The sequence below is a fragment of the Macrobrachium rosenbergii genome, chromosome 28, assembly GCF_040412425.1.
Source record: "Macrobrachium rosenbergii isolate ZJJX-2024 chromosome 28, ASM4041242v1, whole genome shotgun sequence".
In the NCBI taxonomy this organism is placed as follows: Eukaryota; Metazoa; Arthropoda; class Malacostraca; order Decapoda; family Palaemonidae; genus Macrobrachium; species Macrobrachium rosenbergii.
This window is the reverse complement of record NC_089768.1, coordinates 2,652,501-2,678,887: the sequence shown is the minus strand read 5'-3', so window position 1 is coordinate 2,678,887 and position 26,387 is coordinate 2,652,501. Positions and strand designations below refer to the sequence as shown.

Below are 26,387 nucleotides of genomic sequence, written 5' to 3'. Positions count from 1 at the left end.
AGACAGTCTTTAGGTGAGTAGTAGTGCTAGGTGTTTTTAATGCGAGGTTAGGTGACAGAGAAAGATGGTGTTGTCTGGAGTAAATGAGAATGAAGAGGGTCTTTAGAAAATGTGTTTGAAAAATGGTGGAAAAATGCTTTGCTAGATTATATGATGGTTTAGAGTAATGGAAAAGCAAATTGATGGGTGACCTGGCGGGAGTAGTGACTGGACATACTCCTGATCTGTATGTGGTTGACACAACAATTGACGGATGTTTTATAAGGAGGAAGTAAGAAGAGTAAAATAGGAGAAAATAGACGGAAGATGGGGTATAAGGTTAAGGACGTATAGACTGAAGGAGTGTATAAAGAGCGTGTAGAATTCTAAGATGGACTATGGAATCAGTGGGAAATATTTGTAGGATTAGGAAGGTGGGAAAAGGGAGTGAAAATAGAGAGTTGTGAGATGAGCAAATGAAAAGTTTAGCAAAAGAAAAAAAAGGGAGATTATTGGAGGATTATTGAGGTGCAGTCACATGACAAAAAGAGCCCTTTTGTTCAAGAGTACAGGAGAATGGAAAAAACACTCAAAATGAAGATAAAAAAGAAAGAGAAGACATGTAATAAAAGGAGAGGGGAGACTTCGAGCAAGGACTTCAGGTAGAAAAAGAAGTTATTTTACAAGGCAGTAAATGTAGAGAGCAGGTAAGCAAGCTAATCAAATAGAGGCAGATAATTGAGGCAAGAGTGGAAAGGGTTAGGGTGAGTTTGAAGATGCTTGTAGAAGTCATGTTTTCTGACAAAGTGGACAGTTTAGAGGGTAAAAAATGGAGACATTAGAAGTAGACAGATATTACAACTGAGATTATGTGATTTGGTGGTAAAAATGTGAAAGAGACTAACCAAGTTGTGTAAGGTATGTCTGGATGAGGGAAAAGTTCCTCAGAAATGGGTGAAAGGAATAATTGTTTATTTGTTTAAGGGTAAAGGAGATAAAGGAGACCAACAATTATGGGGCATAACTTTGCTTAATATACCAGAGCAGGTATATAGTAGGATTCAGATTAAGAAGGTAAGATAGGGAAAGAACAGATTAAGTTTAGTCAGGGAAGAGAGGTGTATAGGTCATGTACTTGTTATGAAACATTCGTTTAAGATGTTTGAAAATTAAAGGAAAAAGAAGTGTGTCGCATGCATTAACGGAGAGAAAGCTTACGGCAGACTTGATGGAGAGGTGATGTGGAGAGTGTTAAGGGTGTATGACACAGGGTGAGAGCAATAACACGTTTTTATGATGGAGTGAAGCATATATAGCGGTATTGTTTGTAGGAATTATAGTGATTGGTTTCATTTCTGTGTGAATGAGTGATGTGAGAAGTCAGTGTAGGTGCAAAGCTGTGGGATATGAAGATAGGTTATGAATTTGGGGTAGTGAAGAGAGACTGCAGAGATTGGTAAAAGAGTTTGGAAGAAGAGAAGTTTGAGAATTAACATAAGCATGAGGAAGGTTATGAGGATAAATGAGAACCAGGGAAGATGAAACAATGAATTTTAATATGGACTGTGAGAGAGTGTAAGCAGCAGATTCTCCCAAGTATTTTTTGGTAATATTTTAGATGACTTACGGATGAGAGAAAAGGTTGCTTACAGAGTAGCTGAAGTAAAAAAGGTAGCAAGGTGTTTACAAAAGATTGGGATGAAACTGCCAGTATTTGTGAATGCCAAGATTGAAGTGTATGAAGGGACTCTTTTGCATCAAAGAGTTCTATTGATGACTGTAAATCATAGTATATATATATATATATATATATATATATATATATATATATATATATATATATATATATATATATATATATATATATATATATATGACTTTTTATCACATCACCGTGATTCATATACAATCAGAAAGCTACAAACGTCCTTTAATATCAATTCGCTCTACCTCGGAAATAATATATTTTCATATATGTTACCGAAGGGGAATTAAAAAAAATTCCCCTTCGGTAACATATATGAAAAATATATTATTTCGAGGTAGAGCGAATTGATATTAAAAGACGTTTGTAGCTTTCTGATTATATATATATATATATATATATATATATATATATATATATATATATATATATATATATATATATACAGTATATATACACATATATATGTATGTATGTATGTAAAATATTACCCAATAAATTTTCTCAACAAACATCCTAGATATAATTGGGTATGAAACACCCATTGTAAGCTGAATTGTAGTTATGAAATATCCACTGAAGCATCCGTTGGTGAGTTGTTTGAACTTGCATTTGAAGCTAAAGATAACAGACAACGGGAAATGCTATTTTGCAAGAATACCTGGGTACAATCGATTAAACTTTGTGTAAATGGTTGTGAATTAGAATTCAGCGGGAACTATTACTCTCAAAACTTTTGTATAAAAATCCTGTTGCGGGTACTAAGTATGTTATATATGAAACGCTTTGAGACTAGATTTTAGCCTTCAATTTTTAGAATGAAGTATTCACAAACGTAAAATTAAGCTTAAACTTTATTGTATTCGGGAGAACCACAAAAATCTTTACATAATTTGATTTTTATTTGGGCCACAACAATGAAGTTAAGGAAGCAGTGTTCACATCAATATTTTCAAGACCATTACATTTATGTATCCCTGAATATGTTGATGATTCAACAAAGTTACTATGAATGTAGGAAAGAAGTTAAGATATCTTGATATCCTATTGGACAGTGTACTGAGCCCGGCAAAAAAGCCTTTGGTAATAACAGTAGAGAATTATGTAACAGAAAAAACTTACTTTTCCTGCCATATGACTTTGAAGGTATTCCGTATCTGCTTAAAGGCGTTAATGCTAATGTGGCGTTGAACAACGATAATAAAAGAATGCAGCGATAAAGAACTCTCCTGACAATAGCAAAGGATGCATGCAACAAATCTCATGTTATTCACATGTCAGATTTTGTCACTCAGACTGGTATATCACTGTAAAAGATAAGTGACGAGCATAAAAAAATGTATAAGATATGCACGATATAATAGAGCGCTTTTCGTTTATGTCAAGGATAAAAATCATGCTATTAATTTGACAGGGGCTAAAAATTGCCGTATTCTAATAACAAAATAGACAAATATAATCGAGTATAGTTTTATTAAAAAAAGTTTTGATAAGAACATGAATATCAGCCTACAGAATGTGCTAACTTGATCCGATTATCTATCCATAATAATAAAATCCGAGTGGATCTTTCTTGATTGTCGGCCCCGGGTGGGGGCGGGGTAGGTAGGGGATCGGGAGTGTAGGGGAGACATGGTACATCCAACCTCCTGCAAACCTGCTTGTCCATCCAGGGTGGGAGCGGGAGGGTAGGGGAGACATGACCGGCAGCACCGGGTTCCAGTGCAGTGTACAGTAGTACGCGCCATCAAACTCGTTTCAAAATAAATATGCAACACGTGCAAATTTTAGTGTAGTTAAACCTGTTCCAGACAGCAACAAAATGATTCCTTCTTCTGATCTTATGCTATTTTGGATTTAACCACACACACACATATATATGATATTTTTCACACACACTGACATCTTTTATATTCACAAACAGCACACTACAGATGTCATTTGATATTATATTCACTCAACCTTGGAATAAACACAAAAGGGGAATCTTACAAATGATAAGCGATCAATTTGGTAGAATTAACCGAACACAACATATATTCGCCCCCTTATTTCAGCAGGAACTCCAGGACCACTAACACCTGTAACGGTACTAATTGAAACAATTAGAACACGGGGTGGAATCGAGCCACCGAATGGGTAGGCAACGGCCACTTCAGTGACGCTACGATCCGGCTATCGTAGTGTCACTGAAAAGTCGTCGTTCCCCAGCCATTTGGTCGTTCAAGTCTGCCTGGTGACGGATCGCTTATCGCTTTTAAAATTCCCCATGGATGCTTATTCTGAGGTTGAGTGAAATTGATATTAAACGACATTTGTAACTTAAGGTTAGTGGATACACACACACACACACACACACACACACACACACACACATATATATATATATATATATATATATATATATATTTATATATCGGCATTAACATTCAATCTTTCATACTTAGACAAAGAAAATTTGTAAACCGAGAATTTGTAGAAGGTCGAATGAAGAGAAATCAAGAGTTTGTGACCTAAGCCTGAAGTTCAAAATTCCGGGAATCATAACAGATTATATACTCGGTTGTGTTTTGAAAATGAGGGGAAAGAGGAAGAAAGTCGACGACTGCGAAGTCATGTGAGCGTAAGGTATGTAAACAAGTTATCTTCCGCCTTCCATGCCTGCCACAGGGAGGGAGGCACACCAAGTGAGCGGGCATCCATCCCGCAGAGCATCAACGTCACTCGAGAATGCTGCCCTGTGCCCTAGAAGCAGAAGCACAGTTAACGTCGGGTTTCAAGACAGTGACGGATGTCCTTTTGACGTTTAAGCTTTTCTGACGAATTCCTCGTCTTCTTGGGTCATTGTCTTTCCCCCACCCTCATTCCTGTTGTTCCGACACATTGTTTGCATATAGACAACGGGGGAGTTGTTGTTTATTCAGGTTCAGTGCTGTCACTGGATATGTTTGCATGACGAGTCTGACAGTGATCCACTTTCTGGGAGTCGCTTTGTTATTTTCAGACTTTTTTAAAAATTACTTTTGATTTTTTTCTAAATGACAGATTAGCAGAAAATCTAAACGTATTTATGGAAATTTTATTCTCTCTCTCTCTCTCTCTCTCTCTCTCTCTCTCTCTCTCTCTCTCTCTCTCTCTCTCTCTCTCTCTCTATATATATATATATATATATATATATATATATATATATATATATATATATATATATATATATATATATATATATATATATATATATATAATATATATATATGTGTGTGTGTGTGTGTGTGTGTATATTAATAAGTAGAGTTAGATTTTTTTAAATTGATGTTCACAGCAATACTAATTTCTGTTCATTTCGTATCGAATCAGTAACAAATCTTGGGGGACCTCACCAGTTCACTCATTAAATTTAAGAGCTTTTCTTTTCATACTTTCAAACTTTGTTGTATAACAGCTTTGTTGTATAACAGCTGTATAACATTCGTTGAAGTAAACAACAAATGGGTCCAAGAACAGTAGATGCAAATTATGTGGGAAGTGAATTTATTGTGTGCTGATGGAGTGAGGAGTCTATGTTACATGTGGTAGACAGAGAAGAGTCAGAGCTTAGTGATGTGTGAGTGGACAATGTTAGTGTAAGCATGATAATGCTGGTGGAATTGGTAGGTGAAAATGTAAGGGTGGCAATTTTGAGGCTGAGAAATGTAACAGCCAAGGATACATGGAATTACAAGTGAGATGATGCAATACAGTCACGATATTATCATTGAATGACTGACTAGGGCTTGTAATGTGTGTCTGAATAAGGGAAATGTTCCATAGAAATAGCAGATGGGGATCATTTTTCCCCTGAATAAAAGATTGGTAATAGAGGAAACGGTAAGAAATGTAGGTATAATGTAACCTAATATACTATGAACATGATACAATTTTGATTGATATGGTAGTACAGATGACAGGGTCAGTAGAGAAAGAATGGCATGTGTTTGGACAAGGGAGGTGGGGTGTAGAATGATTATTTATTATAAAAAGTTATTAGAAAAGCTTGAACAAAAAATTAAAAAGCTGCTTTTTTTAAGCATGAACACTGGAAAATCTTACAGAGTCACTAAAGATAAGAGTACAACGTAGAACGTGTTGAGGATGTGTGGTATGAGTTGAAAGGGATTAGAAATCTTTAAAGCTAAGTAAAGAGTGCATTAGTATATTTAAATAAAATGGGGACTAAGTGGCTTGTGCTTCGTTTTCATGGCTATCTCATAGCCATATAAATGACATGATGCGAAGTCAGAGAAAGGAAATTAGATTAGCTACAAAGTTGTGGTAAAGAAAATGAGTTGATGACAGTAAAGAGAAACAGCAGCCAGGAGTTGCTGAAAATGTTTGGAAGTGTGTACAAGAGGAAAAAGTTGAGAATAAATGGCTGCAATGTGAGGTTTATGAGGTTAAACAGAAACCCGGAAGATGGATTAAAAAATGTTAACGGGGCGTTTGGGAGTAAATATAATGGCAGGGTAAGCTAAGAGGTAAGTCACAGAAGTAATTAAGCAAAGAACTTAGCTAGGTGCGTGCAATAAATTAGGAAGACTTTGGAGTGTCTGTGAAAGCCAAAAAGGGAATATATGAAGGGGTTGTTTGCAACTCGTCTTTTTGGAAGTCGCTACGATGAATGAAATAAAAAATGTCGAAACAGTTGCACTGTGGCATAAGAAAAGCTGAAAGGGTGAAAAATATGGATATAGGCAGAAAGAATGGCGAAAATGTTTGGCAAAAGGGTGGATCACATTGTTTGAGAAGGCCTGATCATGTAGAAGGAATGGAGATTTGAATAAGAAACATTGGAAAAGACCTTAATGTCAATGAAGTGCAAGATGAAGGTAAATGGCGCAGAACTGGGGAAGGTCATATGACGCCTTCCTGATGAGCCGTTGTACAGTACAGTAGGTCTATGAAGTGTCTAATGACGTGGAAGGGTCCTTCACAGTGTGTTCTTCCACAATTCAATAGTTCGAGCATTAATTTGAGCTACTACTTGTTTTGGGGGAATTCTATTACTATTGAAAAATATGTATTTGAAAAAACGTTTCAGAGTAAATTGTTTAATGGTGATTGATTGATTAATTGAGGGTTATCTGGCGTCACAACTACCAGGGTCACCGACGCCGCGTTTAATGGTGAATGCTTACCTACAGCCTATATGTATCTTCCTGTTTCAGCGAATAGATAATGATTTTGAATATGTACTTAAAGTAATAAAAAAATTATTATTCCGGAAAACTAATATTGGGATTTTGAAAGATAAATGTAGACTCAATCCATTCTCTTGCAAATCTTCAGGTTTGGTATCCGTGAGAATGTCTAGTCCTTACATCAAGATATGTTTAAACCTATGGCTTGGATCCATAAAAACGGTTGGTATTTATTCAATCTAGAGTCTCTCTCTCTCTCTCTCTCTCTCTCTCTCTCTCTCTCTCTCTCTCTCTCTCTCTCTCTCTCTCTATATATATATATATATATATATATATATATATATATATATATATATATATATATATATATACATACTCATACATACATACACACACACACACATCGCCATGGTAGCTGCTGCAGCATCATCACAGTCATTATCAGAAAAGCAAAAGGAAAGGTGCTGCGTCATTAGCAGGTGATCCTGCGTGCCCACCCGCTGAGTGGCTGTTCCTCGAAATTTGACCTCCGTTCCCCGGGTGGTTTCCGTACTCCTGTAGGTTTTATCAGTTTCATATTAGAGGAGAGATATGTAGCTCATACGAACTGTACTTTATTGCTGATTGTGTTGTATATGTTTGGTGCCATTATCTCAGACACAAAAGAAAATTTCAAAATGATGCTATTCTTGATTTTTACCGTTCAGAACACACGTTTAGCATTTCCAGCACCTCGAAAATGCTAGTGAATTGATATTACTAGGATTTTTTTTTTTTACCAAATTTTTAGCAATAAAGAGAAGCAAGTAGTACTGGCATTATAAATGAACCAGTTAGGTATGTTAGCCATGGAAAAGCCTTGGCTCGTAGGGCGGTCTTTCGTTTTAGATCAATCCTTGAAGATTTGGGGGACAGTCCGATATCCCTCTGAGGTAAAACAGTGTTCTAGCTTACCACTTATGAGCTTAGAGATACTTTAATTTTATCGATCGCTGAAAAGTTCTTTTACTTTTCAGGATGCTATATTTGGTATGATTTTAAAGCTACGATAGTGTTACTTTATCCTGATGTCTTTAAAAACATCAGAAAACAAAATTTTATAGTCATGTTAATTTCTGTATCTTTTGTAAATGAATAGAAAACGAATAAACGTTATGGAGATTTATTCATTCTTTTAGCATTGTGAAAAATTATTATTAATTTTCTTTATAATATATACGTTATGTATATACTGTATATATTATTATTATTATTATTATTATTATTATTATTATTATTAGTAGTAGTAGTAGTAGTAGTAGTAGAAGTAGTAGTAGTAGTAGTAGTATTGTTATTTTTGTCAGTTACTTCTTTTTAAAAACCTAAGGAAAAGCGGGGAAAATATTTATGACTAGTGATTTTGGCCTGGTTTGCTGCTAATTCTATCTGAACAGTTCGTCCTATTGTAGTATGGGATATGCAGTTCAGCTATCCCCAACAATCTTCATACGTCATCCCAAAATGGCCTGAAGTCAATATGTTTATGGTTATATTTTGACACTATCAGAATCTCAAATAAACTTCATTTGAATGAAGTTATTTGACGCCACTGGAATCTCGATGGTTTAATCTGCGCCCATTCCAACATGGGCTCTCCTCGCTGGAGCAGCCTGTAAACATGGCTGTTGGGCACACTTATCCTGTCTTGCAATCTCGTGTTATCTCTTTAGTCCTGAAGTCGGCCGTGTTATACTTGACAAGTATTATAATTTATTGTTGCTTGTTGTCTTTATTTGATACTTTCTCTATACATTCATATTCTGTTAAAATGACAACATATGAATCGTTCTTTTGTTTCGTTTTCCTAGTCTTTGTTTCATTTTTCTTCTTTTATCACAATTGCTATTGTTTTTTTTTTTCTTTTGTTGTCTGGCATTAGGTCTTTTTTTATAGTAAATGCCTATATGCAAAAGTTACTCTCTTACCTGAGAAAACGCCTGTAAAATTTCTACTCTTGGCAGTTACCTCAGAGCAAATGCAGTACTGAACAAAAAGCAGTATTTTACCAACTGCCGGACAGCTAATGGGAACAGAAATAAGTCTTGAGACTTTACAGAATATCCTATTTCAAGATGAACTTACATTTATCATATTTAAATGCACACTATCAGGTTAGCTTTCTATACGTGGCTAATCGCATATGAATACACAATTGGCAAATGTATCTTGCGTCTTCAGCCGCAGGACTTTACAAATGTGTAGGGAAACCTCCATTGTTAGTGCGCTTGCCCTAGAGAAACTGAAGAAAAATTTATAAATCAAAGACTAATTTTTTTGATTTACTAGAAATTCATGTAAAAAAACGATATGTATGTGCATAAATTTATTACAATATGTTGATCTGCGCTTGATTTTGGTAGTGTTAACCGGCAATACAGTGATATCTGTTATCTATATATATATATATATATATATATATATATATATATATATATATATATATATATATATATATATATATATATATATATATATATATATATATATATATATATATATATATATATATAATACATTATATATATGTATGTATATATATGTAATAAAGTTATTTTTTCATGTTTGTGCTCCATAGAAATCAGAACCGCTTGACAGACACAGACAAAATTTGGCACCCGGCACCTGTGACCCCAGGAAGGTTATAACTTCAAATCAAACCCCTACCCCTGTGACAGACATCAAACACAGACAAATTAAATTAAAATATCGTTTTTCCTAATTCCATCAGGTTTTCCTTCAGGTGTTTTGTGGGCTAATGGTAATTTTTCGCCAAGCGATCCAGGTTTTCTTCCAGGCATTGTTAGACATATGATTAACCTGCAACAATAATTCCCAATAACCTAAATTTTTTCCGTTTTCCGTTTTCTGTTAGACCGGTCTGCTGTGGCGGGGGCGGGGTCGGTAGAGGATATTGATGGTAGGGGAGACCGTTGTCAACAGGATGAGGAACAGTTCTTTAGAATATCCCTCGTAGACGTGATGCAGCCACGAAGAATTTGAGAAATTTGGGTAAGAATGAGGCGAGTAGTAGCAAATAAAGTAAACGCAGAATTGAGGAGAAGAAAATGAAGGGAGTGGGAGAAAAAAAATCAATGTTCAGTGATGGTGTTTTTCTATTTTTTACACTATATCGAACGGTTCTAAAGGGGTGCAGTCACCTTCCGAAACGCGATTCGTAGAGCCTAGACGTCTTCAGAGAATTTCGGGGCAAAAGTGTAGCCTTTCAAAGACACTACGTGTTTAAAGAACATGAATTTTCACAAACAAAAACAGTAAAAAAAAAAAAAAAAACAAACACTTAGATGATCACACTATCAAAATAAGTCCACCATTCGATTTCAGCTGTTATGCCTAACGATCACACTTCCATTTCTTCCTTGAGTTTCTGAAGTTTCGTACAGTAACGAGTTAGCGGTACGCTCACGTAATTGAAGCCGCTACGAATTCGTGCAATTTGATGAAGTCAGATACCTGCACGACTCTCCTCCGAGTTGCCGTGCAGTGCATTTTACGTTATCGATAAAAGGTCCATCTATTGTTGCAAGGGAGACAGACCTTCTTCCCCCCCCCCCCCACACACACAAACACACAGACACACATGAGCACGTAGGCTATGGTAGAAATACAGTATTTTTTATTTATTGTCTTTGTTCAGTGGAGATGCCTTTTACTCTCTTCTAATAGAGGAATGCAACTTCCCCTCCTCCTTCCTTCCCCAGCTATCTCCTCTTCCCCCTCCCTCTCCCCTCCTCCCATTCCCTCTTCCATCCACCTCCCCTTCCCTTATCCTTCCCCTTCCCCTCCCCTCCCTTTCCACCTTTCCCCTTACCTCTACACTATCCCATCACCCTCCCCCTTCCCTCTTCCCCGTCCTTCTTCTCTCCCCCTACCCGTAGACTCTCGTTCAGAGTTTTCCCGGGCAGCTCCGGGTTGGTCAGCTAGTATGAGTATATATGTGTGTGTGTGTATCTAAATCTAAACCTACATACTGTGAAATAACTTGAACAAACGTTGATGAGCTAGTTAGCTGATACAGCATTTCACTTCCAATTTTTGGAAAGGGCTTTTGAAAGAAATTAACATTAATACTTGTCTGCCCTCAGATCTTAAAAACTACTGAGGTTAGGGGGCTGCAAATTGGTATGTTGATCATCCACCCTCCATTCATCAAACAACTAATTGCAGCATTATACGCTGTTCAGAAAACTCGATTACGCCGAGGTAACTTCGGTGCATTTCTGACTTGTTTTATGTAGTGTCAGTGCCCTACAGTTATGCATACATGTCGTTTATTTTCTTCTGAACAGCAGCGTCGGTATGAAAATTTCAGTACACTATCAAAAATGCCCTTGATTCTGTTTGTCCCTTTGGCTTTCGTAGCCGAATTGCCCTGTCGTGGCTATATACATACATACATATATATACATACATTTACGCACATATTTATACACACAGACACACACACACACATATATATATATATATATATATATATATATATATATATATATATATATATATATATATAGTGTGTTACGTGTATGAATATGCATGTATGTTTGCTTTCATGTATAGCTCACGTCTCATTTTCTATCGCCGAACCTGAACAACAATAATCTGTTGCTCCACTATAGTTCATTTTCTTTATTCCGTGATTCCCTGATTAGTAGGTCCGTACGAAATTGTCTCGCGATTTATGCATTTAGGCTGAGGGAACATCAGTTAGCATTTGGCTTTCAAACTTCTTCAGTTATGTAAGAACTGAACTGCGTTGAATCATTCTGTACCCGATATCCCTACTAACAGGTTTGTCTTCGCCTGCGGACTCATTGGCAAGAGGCTGTAATTTCTGCTGCATTCTGGTTCTGATAAACTAACGTTAATCGTTATCAGGCTTCGAACTGGATTTGAAATCACAGTCTAAATGAAGGACCTTTCTTTGGTCAGATTCCCTTCGCTGTTTGTGCGCAGTGACACGCAGGGTAATAAATTTCGGACCCGTACTCAATTTTACGCATTCAGTGAGAGATATTGTGGGAATATTTTTGGCGAAAAATTGCTGTTCCATTTCAGCCTTTGAGCTTTAATGTGTGCCTGGTTTGAAATGATTGGTGTGTCTTATAATCTAAAGTAAGCTAGTCTTGTATCGCTTAGCTTTGTGATGAACTTGGAAGAATTGCAGCAACTTACCCAGGGCCTTTATTATCTGCCAGTTGTAAATCGTCAATCCCACATACACATTGCTGGTTTCCTGTTGGGAATGAGTAGTTTCTTTAGGGGTATTGATCCAGTAAGATCGAAAATTGGTCTTTACAGTCTTTAAGTGCAACTCTCTCTCTCTCTCTCACTCTGGAAGTAATAGAAATAAGTATTTTCTCTTTTTCTCATTCGGTAAAATCTGAACTCATATAATCTATCCTTCTCGGATATTTTAGTCCCAGTGCTGGTTGTAGAAATTTCCTGTTGATGTTATCGTTGTTGCTTGAAGCACTTTTACCACAAATGGAAGCAGGGGTGTCCGTACTATCATTTCTTGTTGAATTCAGTTGTCAGTACATTGACTTACATTATATGTATATGATAACAGTGATAACTTTTGTTTTAATCAAATTATTCGTCACCGATTCATTTTAGCTTTATAACGTTATTATGGTTCTCATAAATTCATGATGTGATATGCTCATTTTCCATTTTTGAAGCATTCGTTATTATCATCGAAGTTCCGTATTTTTATTAGTTTGCTCATTAAAACGAATGCTATCCTTTCTTGACTCTTGTAACGATTAGAGGAAGCTATCTTCTAGTTTCAGTTAATTACTTTTGTTGATGAACTATTAGGTAACTTTCATGCCACGGATTTTTCACGCTTGGGTCATTCATTCCAAATTGCCCTCTTTATTGCGGTGACTGTTACCTTACAATTCCTTCCACGAGGTTCCCTTTTCTTCTAGTGTTATTCGTGTGGAGGGAGTACTTCGGCTAATGAAGTAAAATTGCCAGCGATGATAGTACTTTTCTGTAAAAGACAAGCGCTTAAATAAACAAATCAGTAATAAAAAATTACACCGGTTAAATCAGAAAAAATTGGCCTCTCTTAGATCTTTACCGAAATTTTATTCAAATGCTAGAGACTAAGTCGGCTAGCATACCGTTTCACCTAATCCAGTGATGTGAAACGGATGAGTGCTGACCACATGTCGCACTGTCGATCGGTGACTGAAGGGCGCCATAGGTAAGCCCATCGAGTTGCAAAAGTCAGTTGACGACATCCGTAAACAATTGATTGTAACAAAACCTGTAATAGTCCACTGGCTGAGGGGGTCCCCGTGCGCATGAAAGAGGCACAAAGTTTCTTTTCATTTCCACAAACTAGGCTATGAGGGGTATCAAAAAAGTCTGGGCAGACTTTTGGTAACCTGGCAATAACCGAGGAAATGATCCCTGAAGTAACGCCTTTTGCCACTCTAATAGTACCAAAATTTATGGGTAGGGCAAATATAAATCGCTATAACTTGGAAAGTATCAATCACAGAACAACTAAATACATCTTAAAATGTTTAAATTTACATCCTCTATACATGTCAATCATCATAGGGAAAATTGGTATCCAAATGAAGTCTCGAGAGGTCAAAAGGTCACAAAAATCTAATGTGAATCAATATTTCACAATAGTGCAGAAAGTACCCGTCAAAATCACACTCTAATATTTTTATTCTTGATGAATCCTGTAGAAGACATGTTATTGACCATTTTGCTATGCAATATTAACCACTTTTATGCCTAATTGAGCCACAAAATGTAAAGAAAAATTGCCAGAAATTCAAAAGCAGAATTTTGCCATTCACTTAATGTATGAAAGTATAATGTCATGTTGGAAAAAAATTACCTAACTGATCCAGAGGGACTGTTACGTTTTCCAGTATATTCAGTTCCCTGAACACTTTTGACACCTGCAAAAACTAATGCAGGGTAGTCCCTTTTTCCGACACAGACATCTGTCGTTGTTGCATTTTTTGCAGTTGCACATAATCGTGTATTCTTCAGGAATTGGTCTCAGTGCATTCAAAGGCATCAAAATTTCATCTTTTGCCCTACAGGCAAACGCAGTAGGATCTAGTAATGTCGACCTATGAGGGTGCAAAAAATTCACCATCTGATAGGTTGCATAATATGCCCTTAAAATATGCTGCTGTATCTCATGGCTAGCTGGGGGAAGTTGCTCCAATGATATGCCTTTACTGTGGTGGTACTGTAGTTTCTCAGTTGATCCATTGTTGTGCACTTAGTGTTCTTGTTTAACACTTGTACTAGGTATTCTTCACAGGATGCATTAAAAGTGTTAGAACAACTTGTTCCGTAATCCAGATCTTTCAGATACTCGGAAGGATTAGTAGTCAAGGCTGCATGCTTTGTTCCCACCTTACTTGTATAGTCGCAACCAGTCAGACTGTGACAAGTGGCAGCACATAGCAAAACTCCTCTCCAACCCGTGATGCTATAGTGTGAACTGGGATGTACCCAGTTGAATCCCCAACACCAGCTCTGACCCAGAGTTCGCACAGACCATTAAAATGAAGAACATTCCAGTAGTGTGTGGGTAGAACAAAGACATCAGCATCACCAGATAAGATGATAATTCGTTTCATTCCAACTACATCTGATGCACCCGAGAAGCAACTTGCCGCCACTTCAACTGTGGAAGGTTGGTCTAGTCTACGCTTTATTGCATGTTCATGGAGAAGCATCTGGAGTTTCAATTTGTTACTGCTTGATGGCCAGAATCTGCCCTCTCCGATAGGTCATGGTGTGTCATAATTTATGACATTCATCTTAATCGATGCTTTCACTTGGCGGCGTCTTCTCTCTGAATCTTTTATGGAACCCTCAACATAGGAATCAAAGACCAAGTCAAACCTGTCAGCTCCATGACCAACTGCAGATACATAGTCCAAAAACTGTTCACAGAATTTCCCGAATGTCGGTAGATTTTTTATCTTTACCTTTCGGATGGTGGCCATCACATCCACTAAACATGCAGTCTGTAAATTACTATCCTTTGCTGGTGTTCTTGCGTCATCCTCGGTGAGTTTTAACTCTAATTCTTGCACTAGGGAACTTTTCAATGGTTTTGGTCATCAGCCCTGCCTTGTCAAACAAATAGGAAGCTGGAGATACATCATACTGTAATAGCTCTTCTATTGCCCCTCCTCGGATGCTAGCAACCTCAATCGATCTCTTTATGTGGCCTTCTTCTTTCTGTTTTCCTAAGGATTTTCCTCTGACTTCCTTTCCTGGCACGTGGATGCTGAGAAATGTCTTCAGGTTGGTTCTATGGATAGTTGAGGAGAATCTCCCTGTGTTGTTAATAAGTCTCTCTGTTCAAAGTATTTCATAAGCTTTGGTCCCAATTTCCATGACAGAAAGCAACTGGCTTCTGATATCGTCGGACATTATTTCTTGGGTCAAAATGTGAAGTTTCAGTAGCACCTTTCAATACATTTGTTTAAGCATTTGCATATGAATTCGCATCAAAATTGAAAAGTGCAGCAAAAAACTTGAGAAGTGGCTCTGGTATTACCATATTAACAGTTCCTGTTTCTAAATCCTGAGCATCACAAAACCCATCCTGCAAGTCAAAATCTAATTCTAATAGGCACTGTTTGATCATTTCTGCACACTGTTGAATAGGATCCGTGCTGCGGATAATTTCTGCCAAATTTTCGGCTGTTACACTGCTACTGAAAAACATCTGAGACTTGTTGACCTGCTTTGGCTTAGAGAAAGAAATTTTTGAACCAAAGTGATTTGCAAGCAGGACTTTAACTTCTCTGTTAGTTACACAAATGTCTGAACCTAGTTCACGATTCATGCAGTCTCTAACATAACTGAGTTCATAACCATCACCCTGGCTAAGCCCTGTCTCTGTCTCTGGCATCACAGATAACCATGCTCTTTTCCTGGCATTCATTGGCTGATCATATTTACATAGGTATTTCTTTATACATGAAACATGGTAATACAAGTCTGCTCCAAACACAGAATGCTCATCCTGCAAGTCACCAGTACGGACTTGAACATCATCCTGTAGAAACACAGTTGCTGCCAAGAATTTTTTGGCCGGCTCCATTTCTGAAATCCGAAACTTTTCACATGTACCTTGATGTTTTACACATACGTACATATAACACATTTTTGGCTGTAAATGTCACGTTGAGGAGTAGGACGTGTCCGTGACATAGCATGTGTTCGTGCACTTCGGACCCCCGAGTCACCTGAAGTTGCCTCCGTCTGTTCCCCTGCATTCCTTTTTCAACAATTCTGTCTAATGTTTTTTTCAGTGTGTATGAGTTGTAGCACTCATTTGTCATGTGGTACGCGAAATGTTCATCATTGCTGTATAAGGATTTTAAACGCTTTGCAACACTGTCCTTTCTGATTTCTGCAGCTTCACGGATACGTTTTCTCCCATTTGAAGTGCTGATGGCTGCATCATCCTTAGACATTTGGCAGATAATGCACTTCTCGACGTCAGACGACTCTGCTGGTATAGGCAACAGTTTCACCCCACTTGTATTTGCCTCCATTTCAGTCATGCCCTCTCCTGAAAGAGATAATAAGACCTCAAGAAAAGGTGCAAAAAGGGTCAAAGCGAAATGAACATAAAAAATCTGGATAAAGAAAACAAATTATTTACACAGAATGCTAATAAGAGGATACAAGCATGACATTACACTTGCAAACATTAAGTGAACGGCAAAAGTTTGCTTTTGAATCTCTGGCAATTTTTCTTTATGTTTTGTGGCTCAATTAGGCATAAAATGGGTTAATATTGCACACCAAAATCGTCAGTAACATGTATTCTAAAGGATTAATCTGGAATAAATCAGAAAATTAGTGTATCTGTGATTTTGATGGCCACTTTCTGCACTTTTGTGAAATATTGATTTACATTAGAATTTTGTGACCTTTTGAATTCTGGTGACCTTATTTGGATACCAATTTTCCCTGTGGTGACTGATATGTATAGAGGATGTAAATACAAACATTTTAAGATGTATTTCGTTGTTCTGTGATTGATACTTCTCAAGTTATAGCGATTTATATTTACACTACCCCTAAACTTTGGTATCATTAGAGTGGCAAAAGGAGTTACTTCAGGGGTCATTTCCTCGGTTATTGCCAGGTTACCAAAAGTCTACCAGGACTTTTTTGATACCCCTCATAGTCTAGTTTGTGGAAATGAAGAGAAACTTCGTGCCTCTTTCATGCACACGGGACAACCTCAGCCAATGAACTATAAACAGCGGCCTCTCAGAGCATCGTTTGGTAAAAGGACTCCGTGTGATATATCTGGTGATAGATGATCACAGTGTAAGTATGCACTCACTATTGATTTCACTTAGAACCATTTCTTCACCGAACCGACAAAAATACTGTATGACATCAACACATATAAATCTCATACTCCATGCTGGTTTCTTGCCTAATTATCCAATTGCAAAGGTTATCAAAGTTAACTGGCATTAGTTCATTAAAGATATATGGGAAAGAAAGGCATAATTATGTTCAGATCATCGTAAAGTTTCGAATTCATTTCACTTCTCGCTCTTGGTGTATTTTAGCAGTTTGGTTTTTAGTATTCTGCTCAACCCCAACCTTGAGAAGAATTGGGTTCGATTTCTGACCGCAGTGAATGAGTTCTCCGCTTTCCATTAAAACCCATTGTGCTTCTGCTGACCTAATTAGTGAATTAGGTATTAAGTAGTTGGTCAGCTTTGGTGGGTTTCAGCTGGAGCTTTGGTCCTTGCAACCTCTTAACAAAGGATTTGTTGGGAACCAGAGTCACGCTGTCCAAGGGAAAAGGGTGTATGGTGATATACACGTATGTATATACTGTATATCCTTGAATGAATGGTTCGTTTACTTCAGGGATAATCATAAATTGTTAGGCGTAGTTTGCTTGTGATCTCATCTGCTAGATAAGGCATGCAGGAAGAGGGTTAGAAGTAGTTTAGTGTTGGCATGATAACACTGAAGGTTTATTGGAAAAAAGAAAAGATTAGTTGAAGATGCAGCTATAAGTACCTGCCGAACAATGATTGTCCCTAGTTCTCATTTGCACTCTTCCCCTCTCTATTTTTCTTTCTCCTCAGTACGTTGTTATATGATAAATCGAGTACCGTCTGCTTGATGCCAATTACAGAGGATATTTATTAGTTTTGCCGACAACGGCAGTAGTTTAAAGAAATGTCAGTTTGGAAGGTTTAATTAGGAGACGTGATTTATCTCTCTCTCTCTCTCTCTCTCTCTCTCTCTCTCTCTCTCTCTCTCTCTCTCTCCCTCCTGTATATATTTTTTTTTTATAGCATTATACTCGTAGTCGCGAGATTACGAATTTAACTTCATCCATGACATCTGTAATATTAATGGGATGACAGCACTAACAGAAAATGTCGTCATAAATAATAGTAATTTGACTTGAGGGATAATAGCCGATAGTATGAGACCAGTGTTCAGAAAGGACTTAATGACAAGGGGTTTGTAGTGACAATGAAAATCGTGTAAGTAGGATTTGTTGTGTAAGAAAGTTATGTGAGCCGTAAATATAAGTCAAGGATTCGGTGTACTGTATAAATCAAGTTCCACCCAACGGAAAGGAAAATTGAATTTTGGAAGTCTGTCCTCATTCTTCGAAAAAATCTGATTTGAAGCGTCTTCATGGCTCCAAATGTTGTATAATTACATTCTCCTGCGAAACGATAGGGTGTCGTCTTTCATGCAGCTGAATATATGAATATTTTTTCCTAATGGGGTTGGGATAGGTTCGAACATTTGTCGCTATTTTAAAAGTCTTGAAATCCTAACACACACACATACACACACACATATATATATGAGTGTATTTATGTATGTATGTATGTACTGTATGGATGGATGTACGTATGTATGGTTAAAGTCATTGTCTATTCAAGTTTCTAAACCAGACAGCGGTTCGAATCCTACCGGAGGCGAAGCACTTATCAGTTATAATTCCCATAGGTAGAAGTTGGTCTCAGGGTAAAATAAATTAGATATTAAACGAATTTCGTATGTAATATTCGTATATATATATATATATATATATATATATATATATATATATATATATATATATATATATATATATATATATATGTCACTCGTGTTATAAGAGAAAATTTACACACATACATAAATATATAAACTTACTTCCAGTATATATGTATATCTGTCTATCTATATATAAATTATATAAAAATGGATGCATGTATGTATACATGTATGTGTGTGTGTATTTCTGCTACTTTTATCTGGAAAAGTCTGGAACAGGTTTCACGGCAGTTTAACGGGTATTGATACTCCAGGATTAATAGAAATTGCAATGCTATATCATGATTATATATATTGTGATTATAGATCATATTTTTAGAGATTTAACTGGTATGCTCACATTCTTAGCTGTTTGTTCTGTTTTTTACGAGTATATATTGCTTCTTAGCAAGATAGTGTTTATTTTGGTTAGTGTAATAATAATAATAATAATAATAATAATAATAATAATATAATAATAATAATAATAATAATAATAATTCAGTTCATTCCCACCTCTGACTGTCTCGTTGTGAATGCCACACTGCGTAGGACAAAGCCTTGACGGACTATTTTTGTCGTCAGTGTGTCTAAAATATAAATAAAGAAAACTCCCAAGTGGCTGAAGCCTCTATTGAAAACTTACTAGTGAAAATCAGGTAGCTGATAGCCAATACTCGGCACCAAGGAAAGGAAATAATAAAAATTCAGTGCCGCTGACGCAGAGCTTGTTGTGATAGTAATCATGTTTTCATTATCCTCTGAGTACTTGAGAAAGCTCTGGGCGAGGTGATATGCGCCTGTCCTCTCATCACGCCAGTCACTGTCTAGAGACTCAGCATGAGAAATAATCGCCGCAGTCGCGCTCGCTTATTCATTCACCACTTGAGTTTGTAACTCTTCCTTCTCGGTTACGAATTTGTGTGGTCTTTCTCGCTTCAAGAGACTGTTCAGTCATGCCCAAGGATGAATTGATTGATTTATGAAGTTCAGCCCGTCAAGCCAAGCACTGGGGCACTTGCAGCCATTCAGCGCTTAAGACCCTGAGAAGAGAGAGTTGGAGTGTTTGACAGCAAGCTAAGGAGGTCCAGATAATAAAGGAAGGGAATTACAAAAATCTAAAGGTGGAACTGGTAGAAAACCCCATAGTTACACTAAGAAGTTACACTCAGAGGTGTTGGATAGCGAGATTAAAGAAAGGAAGCGGGAAAGGCTATAAAATGGATGTAGCAAGGGGCCAAAGTGATGCTGCAAACACCATCGATGCCTACAGTGCTCCATGTGAGGTGGATTGATGGCACTAACCCTCCTCCTTCGACGTGGGTCATGACTGAAGATAAAGCGACGTTATCATGGGTTAGTTTAAATCCCTCTTATTTCCCTGTTCTTTCATTAGAGATGACCTACTTGTAAGGGATTCTGCCTGTCTTGGATTCCCTTGACATGCTCTCGATGAAGGGCCCTAAGCAAAGTGTATTTTGTTTCATAGGTGGAGTTTGAAAAGAATTGGATGCGATTTGTTCAGTGCTTTGGTTGTATTTAAACCTTTAGGGTCGATTTGCACAAGAAATATAACTAGATTATGCAAATGTTCTTTCAGTGACTGCAGAATGGTATCTAAGACTTGCGCTCGCACGCTACAAGGCATCTTTCATGTAATCACCTCGAATATTCTCTATCATTTGTGTCACTTACAGTATATCGGCGGTGTCTCACAAATTAATGATATTGAAGGACTGTGATGTGACGGATTTCTTGCCTTAAGAATCTCCTTGATAAATAGTACTTCTTTTTGAAAGTTTCACCCCCTGCGCTTAATGCTTTTTGCACTCATGTGCTTACTTGTATGTGGTTAATTGCTTACGCCTTGGTATATGCTGTATAGACACTTTTCCCAGGTTACACTAAAACACCCTTTTCTAAGTTTGCTTATTTTGTAGCTTTTATTAACTCGCTGATTTTTTATTATCACGTTTATATTTTTAATGTATAATGCTATATATGTATGTGTATATATATATGTGTGTGTATTATGTATATATTTAAATAGTGTGGATGTATGATAGATAAACAGACAGACAGATAAATAGATACCTAGGGTTCATTTAGTGTACATGAAAGAATAGTTTTATATAATCACTTGTTATTATTGCTGGGTGTCAGTTATTTATATGAAAGTCTCGTTATTGTTTATCGTTTTTATTAATTTTTAAAATATATATGTATATATATATATATATATATATATATATATATATTATACGTATATATACATACATGTGTGTGCGTATGTGTGTTTGTTAGTGTGCATATATGTATGGAAATTACTCACTGTCATATAATGCATGAATACTTATGAAAGCTATTTGTACTTAAATTGTCTACATGACCAATTCTGCAATAGCTTAATATTAGAAGTGCAAATTTTGCCAGTGACTGCTTCTGTTTTTGTTCGTAGCTGACAGTGATGACTGAACGGTGCAAATTTGATCTGATGAATTTCCTCCTTCCAAAACAGGGTGTTCGTCCCCCCTTGGCCTGAGCACAGGGGAGGTCTTGGACTGGCAGATCTCGGCGTCCTCCTCCTACCCTTCGTCATGGGACCCCGGCTGCCACATCAAATACGCCCGCCTACACCAGCCCAATGGGAGAGCCTGGTGTGCCGGCAGCAAACAGGCGGGGGAGTGGGTCCTTGTTGATTTAGGCGTTCCTGCCAAGGTGAGATGCTATCGGCCATATTTTTGCTGTCTGTATATTTATGCAGCATATATGTATACGCACACAACATGTGTCTATTGATGTCTGTTATGCCTAATATTTAAATATTTATTTGTTTAACAAATATATAATTTGGCTCTCTCTTCAAAGTTTAGAGTACGACTGAAGTATATATAATGTGACATTAATACTTCGGTTGACGGTAATCAAGTTCCATTAATCGTTAGTTAATTTTTTATATATATATATATATATATATATATATATATATATATATATATATATATATATACATATTATTCATATAGCCTATTTGTGTAATATATATATATATATATGTATATATAATATATATATGTATTCATATAGCCTATTTGGGTAATATATATATATATATATATATATATATATATATATATATATATATATATATATATATATATATATATATATATATATATATTAATGTATGTGTGTTGTGTGTGCGTTTCGTTGAAGCTGTAAATTTGTAATTTTCATCATAACTTGCTAACATAAAACAAAGTTGTAATTATTGATGATCCGAGACCGAAATTATTGTCTCCAACGTTAATATTTGTTCGTTGTGAATCGTTGTTGATATTTTGTAAATACACGGTAAATTACCAGCTGCTAAAATAATGTTCTCTTTATCACTTGCTGGTGGCAATTTGGGCGTCGAAGTTGAGAAGGATGTATAAATTCTGACTACATTTGCATGTTGGTCTCGGGTTTTTATATAAATATAAATGCTGAAACGGCTTCTACCACTTGTCGAATAAATCTTGGTTATCTTGGACGACCTTAGCGAGCTGTAAAAAAAAAAAAAAATATATATATATATATATATATATATATATATATATATATATATATATTACTGTATATATATAAATATATATGTATGTGTGTATATATATATATATATATATATATATATATATATATATATATATATATATATATATATATAATATCCTAAATTAGTGCTCTTAGAGGTGCAGTACGTTTTCTGGCATTTTTTAAGAGGCAATCACTGGTTAATTGTATATATTGTGTTCACTAATTTATTCAAATAGCGTACCCATCCGTCTACCTCCACTACTCATCAAGGGCAAGTTGGCGGTGAGATTTCGAGCAAGATAAATCTTTATTCTATGCAGTTAAAAGAAGCACTAGACGTAAAATGAAGATTATTAAAATCTAGAACTATTGCAAAAAACCTCCATAGTTTAAAGCAGTGTGTCCGTGATAAGGTTCTGACTCCAGCAGCTTTTAGGAACTGATTTGTCCTGTTGGGTATCCATTTTTCTCTTTTTTTACTTCCTCCGATTGCATGCGTGTTAATACCTCGCGGTTTAATGTAAATTGTTGTCTAAAAGTCAGGATGATAAACAAAACAAAACTAAGTGGGTGGGCCGAGTATGTTTGCGCATTTGGACATTTGTATTGCGTCATACTTTCGATGGAGGTAATGGTGCTCTAAGACGCGGAGGAAATGCCCATTTTGGAACCATAATCCTACATAGTCGGCTGCATTTATGAAAAAAAAGCACCTTACCCCCAGAAAATTGGTACAAAAGGTTTCTCAACAGTTTATTGTAGTATCAGGTGTCCTTAATAACATATCAAAAGTCTGCCACAATCTGACCAGGCAAAAGGTCTGATTTCCAAAATGGCGTCTATAATAGCCCCTAAATTCTTAAAATATCCCTTACTCTTCGTTATTCAAACTAGATAAGTAATGCTGGTGCCTAACTCCTTATTTTGGATTAAAGTGATTGTATAACCACAAAATCCAAGATGGGGGACCAATATGGCCGCCATACTCTGAAAATCTCCATTATTCATTCTAATTTATTTTATACAAGTAAATTTAGTGTCTAAACACCTGTTTTGGTGATTTGGGAATCCAAAGAGCATATCTGAATTACAGTATATTGAAAAAGATCTAATTACATATATACAAAATTTAATATGGAGGATCAATATGGCTGCCAAACAAAAATTACTTATTTTAACTCATTTTACACAGGTAAATTTACTGTCTAAACCCCTGTTTTGGGAATCTAGGAATCCAATAAATTTATTTAAATCACAGTATATTACAATGATTACATATTTATAAAATCTAAGATGGAAGACCAATATGGCTGCCAAGCTACAAAAAATCACTTTATTCATTTCATCGCAACTTACAGAAGTAAACTTGCTGACTGAACCCGTGTTTTGGGGATATGGCAATCCAATTAGCATATCTGACTGACAGTAAACTGAAGTGATTATATATATAAATACAAAATCAATGATGGAAGAGCAAAATACCTGCCAAATTTTTAAAATCACCATTACTCATTTCAATTTACTTTACTCACGTAAATTTGTTGTCTAAATCCCTTTTCTGGAATCTGGAAATCCAACTAACTTATCTGAATAACAGTACATTGAAATGATTAGATTTTTCAACATCTAAGATGGGGGACCAATAAGGACACCAAACTTACTGTAGTGATTACTGGGAAAATGTCATCATAAATCCTATATTATAAATTTCAGAAAAACCAGGTTTACAAATATTCATTGTCGCTTTCTTCTTCCTGTAAAGCTTGATTGTGTGGATTCTCACAGTTCTCAGCTTGGCATGGTCCACAAGCAAGTGTGCATGGTAGTTCATAGCCTTTGCAACTGCAATGCCTTGGACAGGCAGTGTTGCAATTACATTGGACCATCTGAAAGAGGCTTTCTGGTGCAGCAGTTTTCTTGCTCATAACTGGCAAGAGTACTGATTAACTGTCATCTTTGCATTACAGTGTTTTGATAAAAGAAATTGTCTCTGCTAAGTCATTTGGTACCCCAGAACGCCTCCCACCCACCAAGTCCTCGACAAAATATTATAGGTTTAGAGTGTATTACCAGATCATCGTATGGACTGGAAACGAAAGTGACATGAATGTAGTGGATTAGGGATGGAAACTGGAGGACAATAAGTTTGTGTCATTTCTGAGCAAAAAAAAAAAACTGCTGCACCAGAAAGTCTCCTTCAGATGTCCACTGTAATTACAATGCTGCCTGTCCAAGGCGTTGCAGTTGCAAAGGCTATGAACTACCATGCACACCTGCTTGTGGACCATGCCAAGCTGAGAACTGTGAGAATCCACACAATCAAGCCTTACAGGAAGAAGAAAGCGACAATGAATATTTGTAAACCTGGTTTTTCTGAAATTTATAATATAGGATTTATGATAACATTTTACCAGTAATCGTCCCCCATCTTAGAAGGTGAAAAATCTAATCACTTTAATGTACTGTTATTCAGATAAGTTGGTTGGATTTCCAGATTCCGAAAAAGGGATTTAGACACCAAATTTAGGTGAGTAAAGTAAATTGAATGAGTAATGGGGATTTTCATAATTTGGCAGGTATTTTGCTCTTCAATCATTGATTTTGTATTTATATATCTAAAATCACTTCAGTTTGCTGTAAGTCAGATATGCTAATTGGATCGCCAAATCCCCAAAACATGGGTTTGTTTAGACAGCAAGTTTACTTCTGTAATATGGGTTGAAATGAATAATGATGAATTTTTGTAGTTTGACAGCCATATTGGTCCTCCATCTTAGATTTTATAAATATGTAATCATTGTAATATACTGTGATTTAAATAAATTTATTGGATTCCTAGATTCCCAAAACAAGGGGTTAGACAGTAAATTTACCCATGTAAAATGAGTTAGAATAAGTAATTGTTTTTTTTGGCAGCCATATTGATCCTCCATATTAGATTTTGTATTTATGTAACTAGATCTTCAATATACTGTAATTCAGATATGCTCTTTGGGTTCCCAAATCACCAAAACATGTGTTTAAACACTAAATTTACTTGTATAAAATAAATTAGAATGAATAATGGAGAATTTCTTAGCATGGCGGCCATATTGATCCGCCATCTTGGATTTTGAGTATATAATCACTTCAATATAATGCAGATATGCTAATTGGGCTTTCAGATCCCCAAAATAAGGTGTTAGGCACCAGAATTACCTATCTAGTTTGAATAATGAAGAGTAACGCGCATTTTAAGGATTTAATATAGTCGTCATCTTGGAAATCAGACCTTTTGCATGGTCATATTGTGGTAGACTTTTGATATGTTATTAAGCACACCTGATACTACCATAACCAGTTGAAAAAACCTTTTGTAGAATTTTTTGGGGGGTTGAGCCTTATTTTCAGCCGACTAACGGGTTTTGCAGATTTAAGTGCGAGGAATCCTAATGAATTTTGTCGCAAATTTTAAAAATTTTTTAATAATCACATTTGCGCAAACATCATGCGCCCGTCCACAGAGAGGTTTATCAATAAAACGAAGAGAATAATGATTGGTCAAGACAATATACTTTCACTTTTTATTGGCTGACGTTTCGGGACTGATCTCAATTTAGGGGCTAAAGCAGCAGCATTATTATCAGAACGAGCGTAATTAAAAATTTGTTAATATAATTCCCAAAAGTAAACTTTTGAGAAATTTTTAGGAAATCCAAAACTTAAAAATTGGTGGAAAAGTTTTGCGCACTAAAGACATGCCAAGAAAAAAAGTTTCTTTGAAACATTTGGTGATGAAATTAGGAAGCTAAGGAAACGCTCAA

At 36.2% G+C, this 26,387-nt stretch overlaps 1 protein-coding gene across 2 annotated transcripts in view; it reads left to right on the top strand.

Moving 5' to 3' along the window:
* The window catches only part of LOC136853976 (lactadherin-like), a 908,376-nt gene that overhangs the window by 314,096 nt on the left and 567,893 nt on the right, over window positions 1–26,387 (top strand). For both annotated transcript variants that reach the window (XM_067129896.1, XM_067129895.1), the window contains exon 3: window positions 21,524–21,723. In XM_067129896.1, coding sequence (XP_066985997.1) covers window positions 21,524–21,723 — 200 coding nt within the window. The remainder of the gene's footprint in view (window positions 1–21,523; window positions 21,724–26,387) is intronic.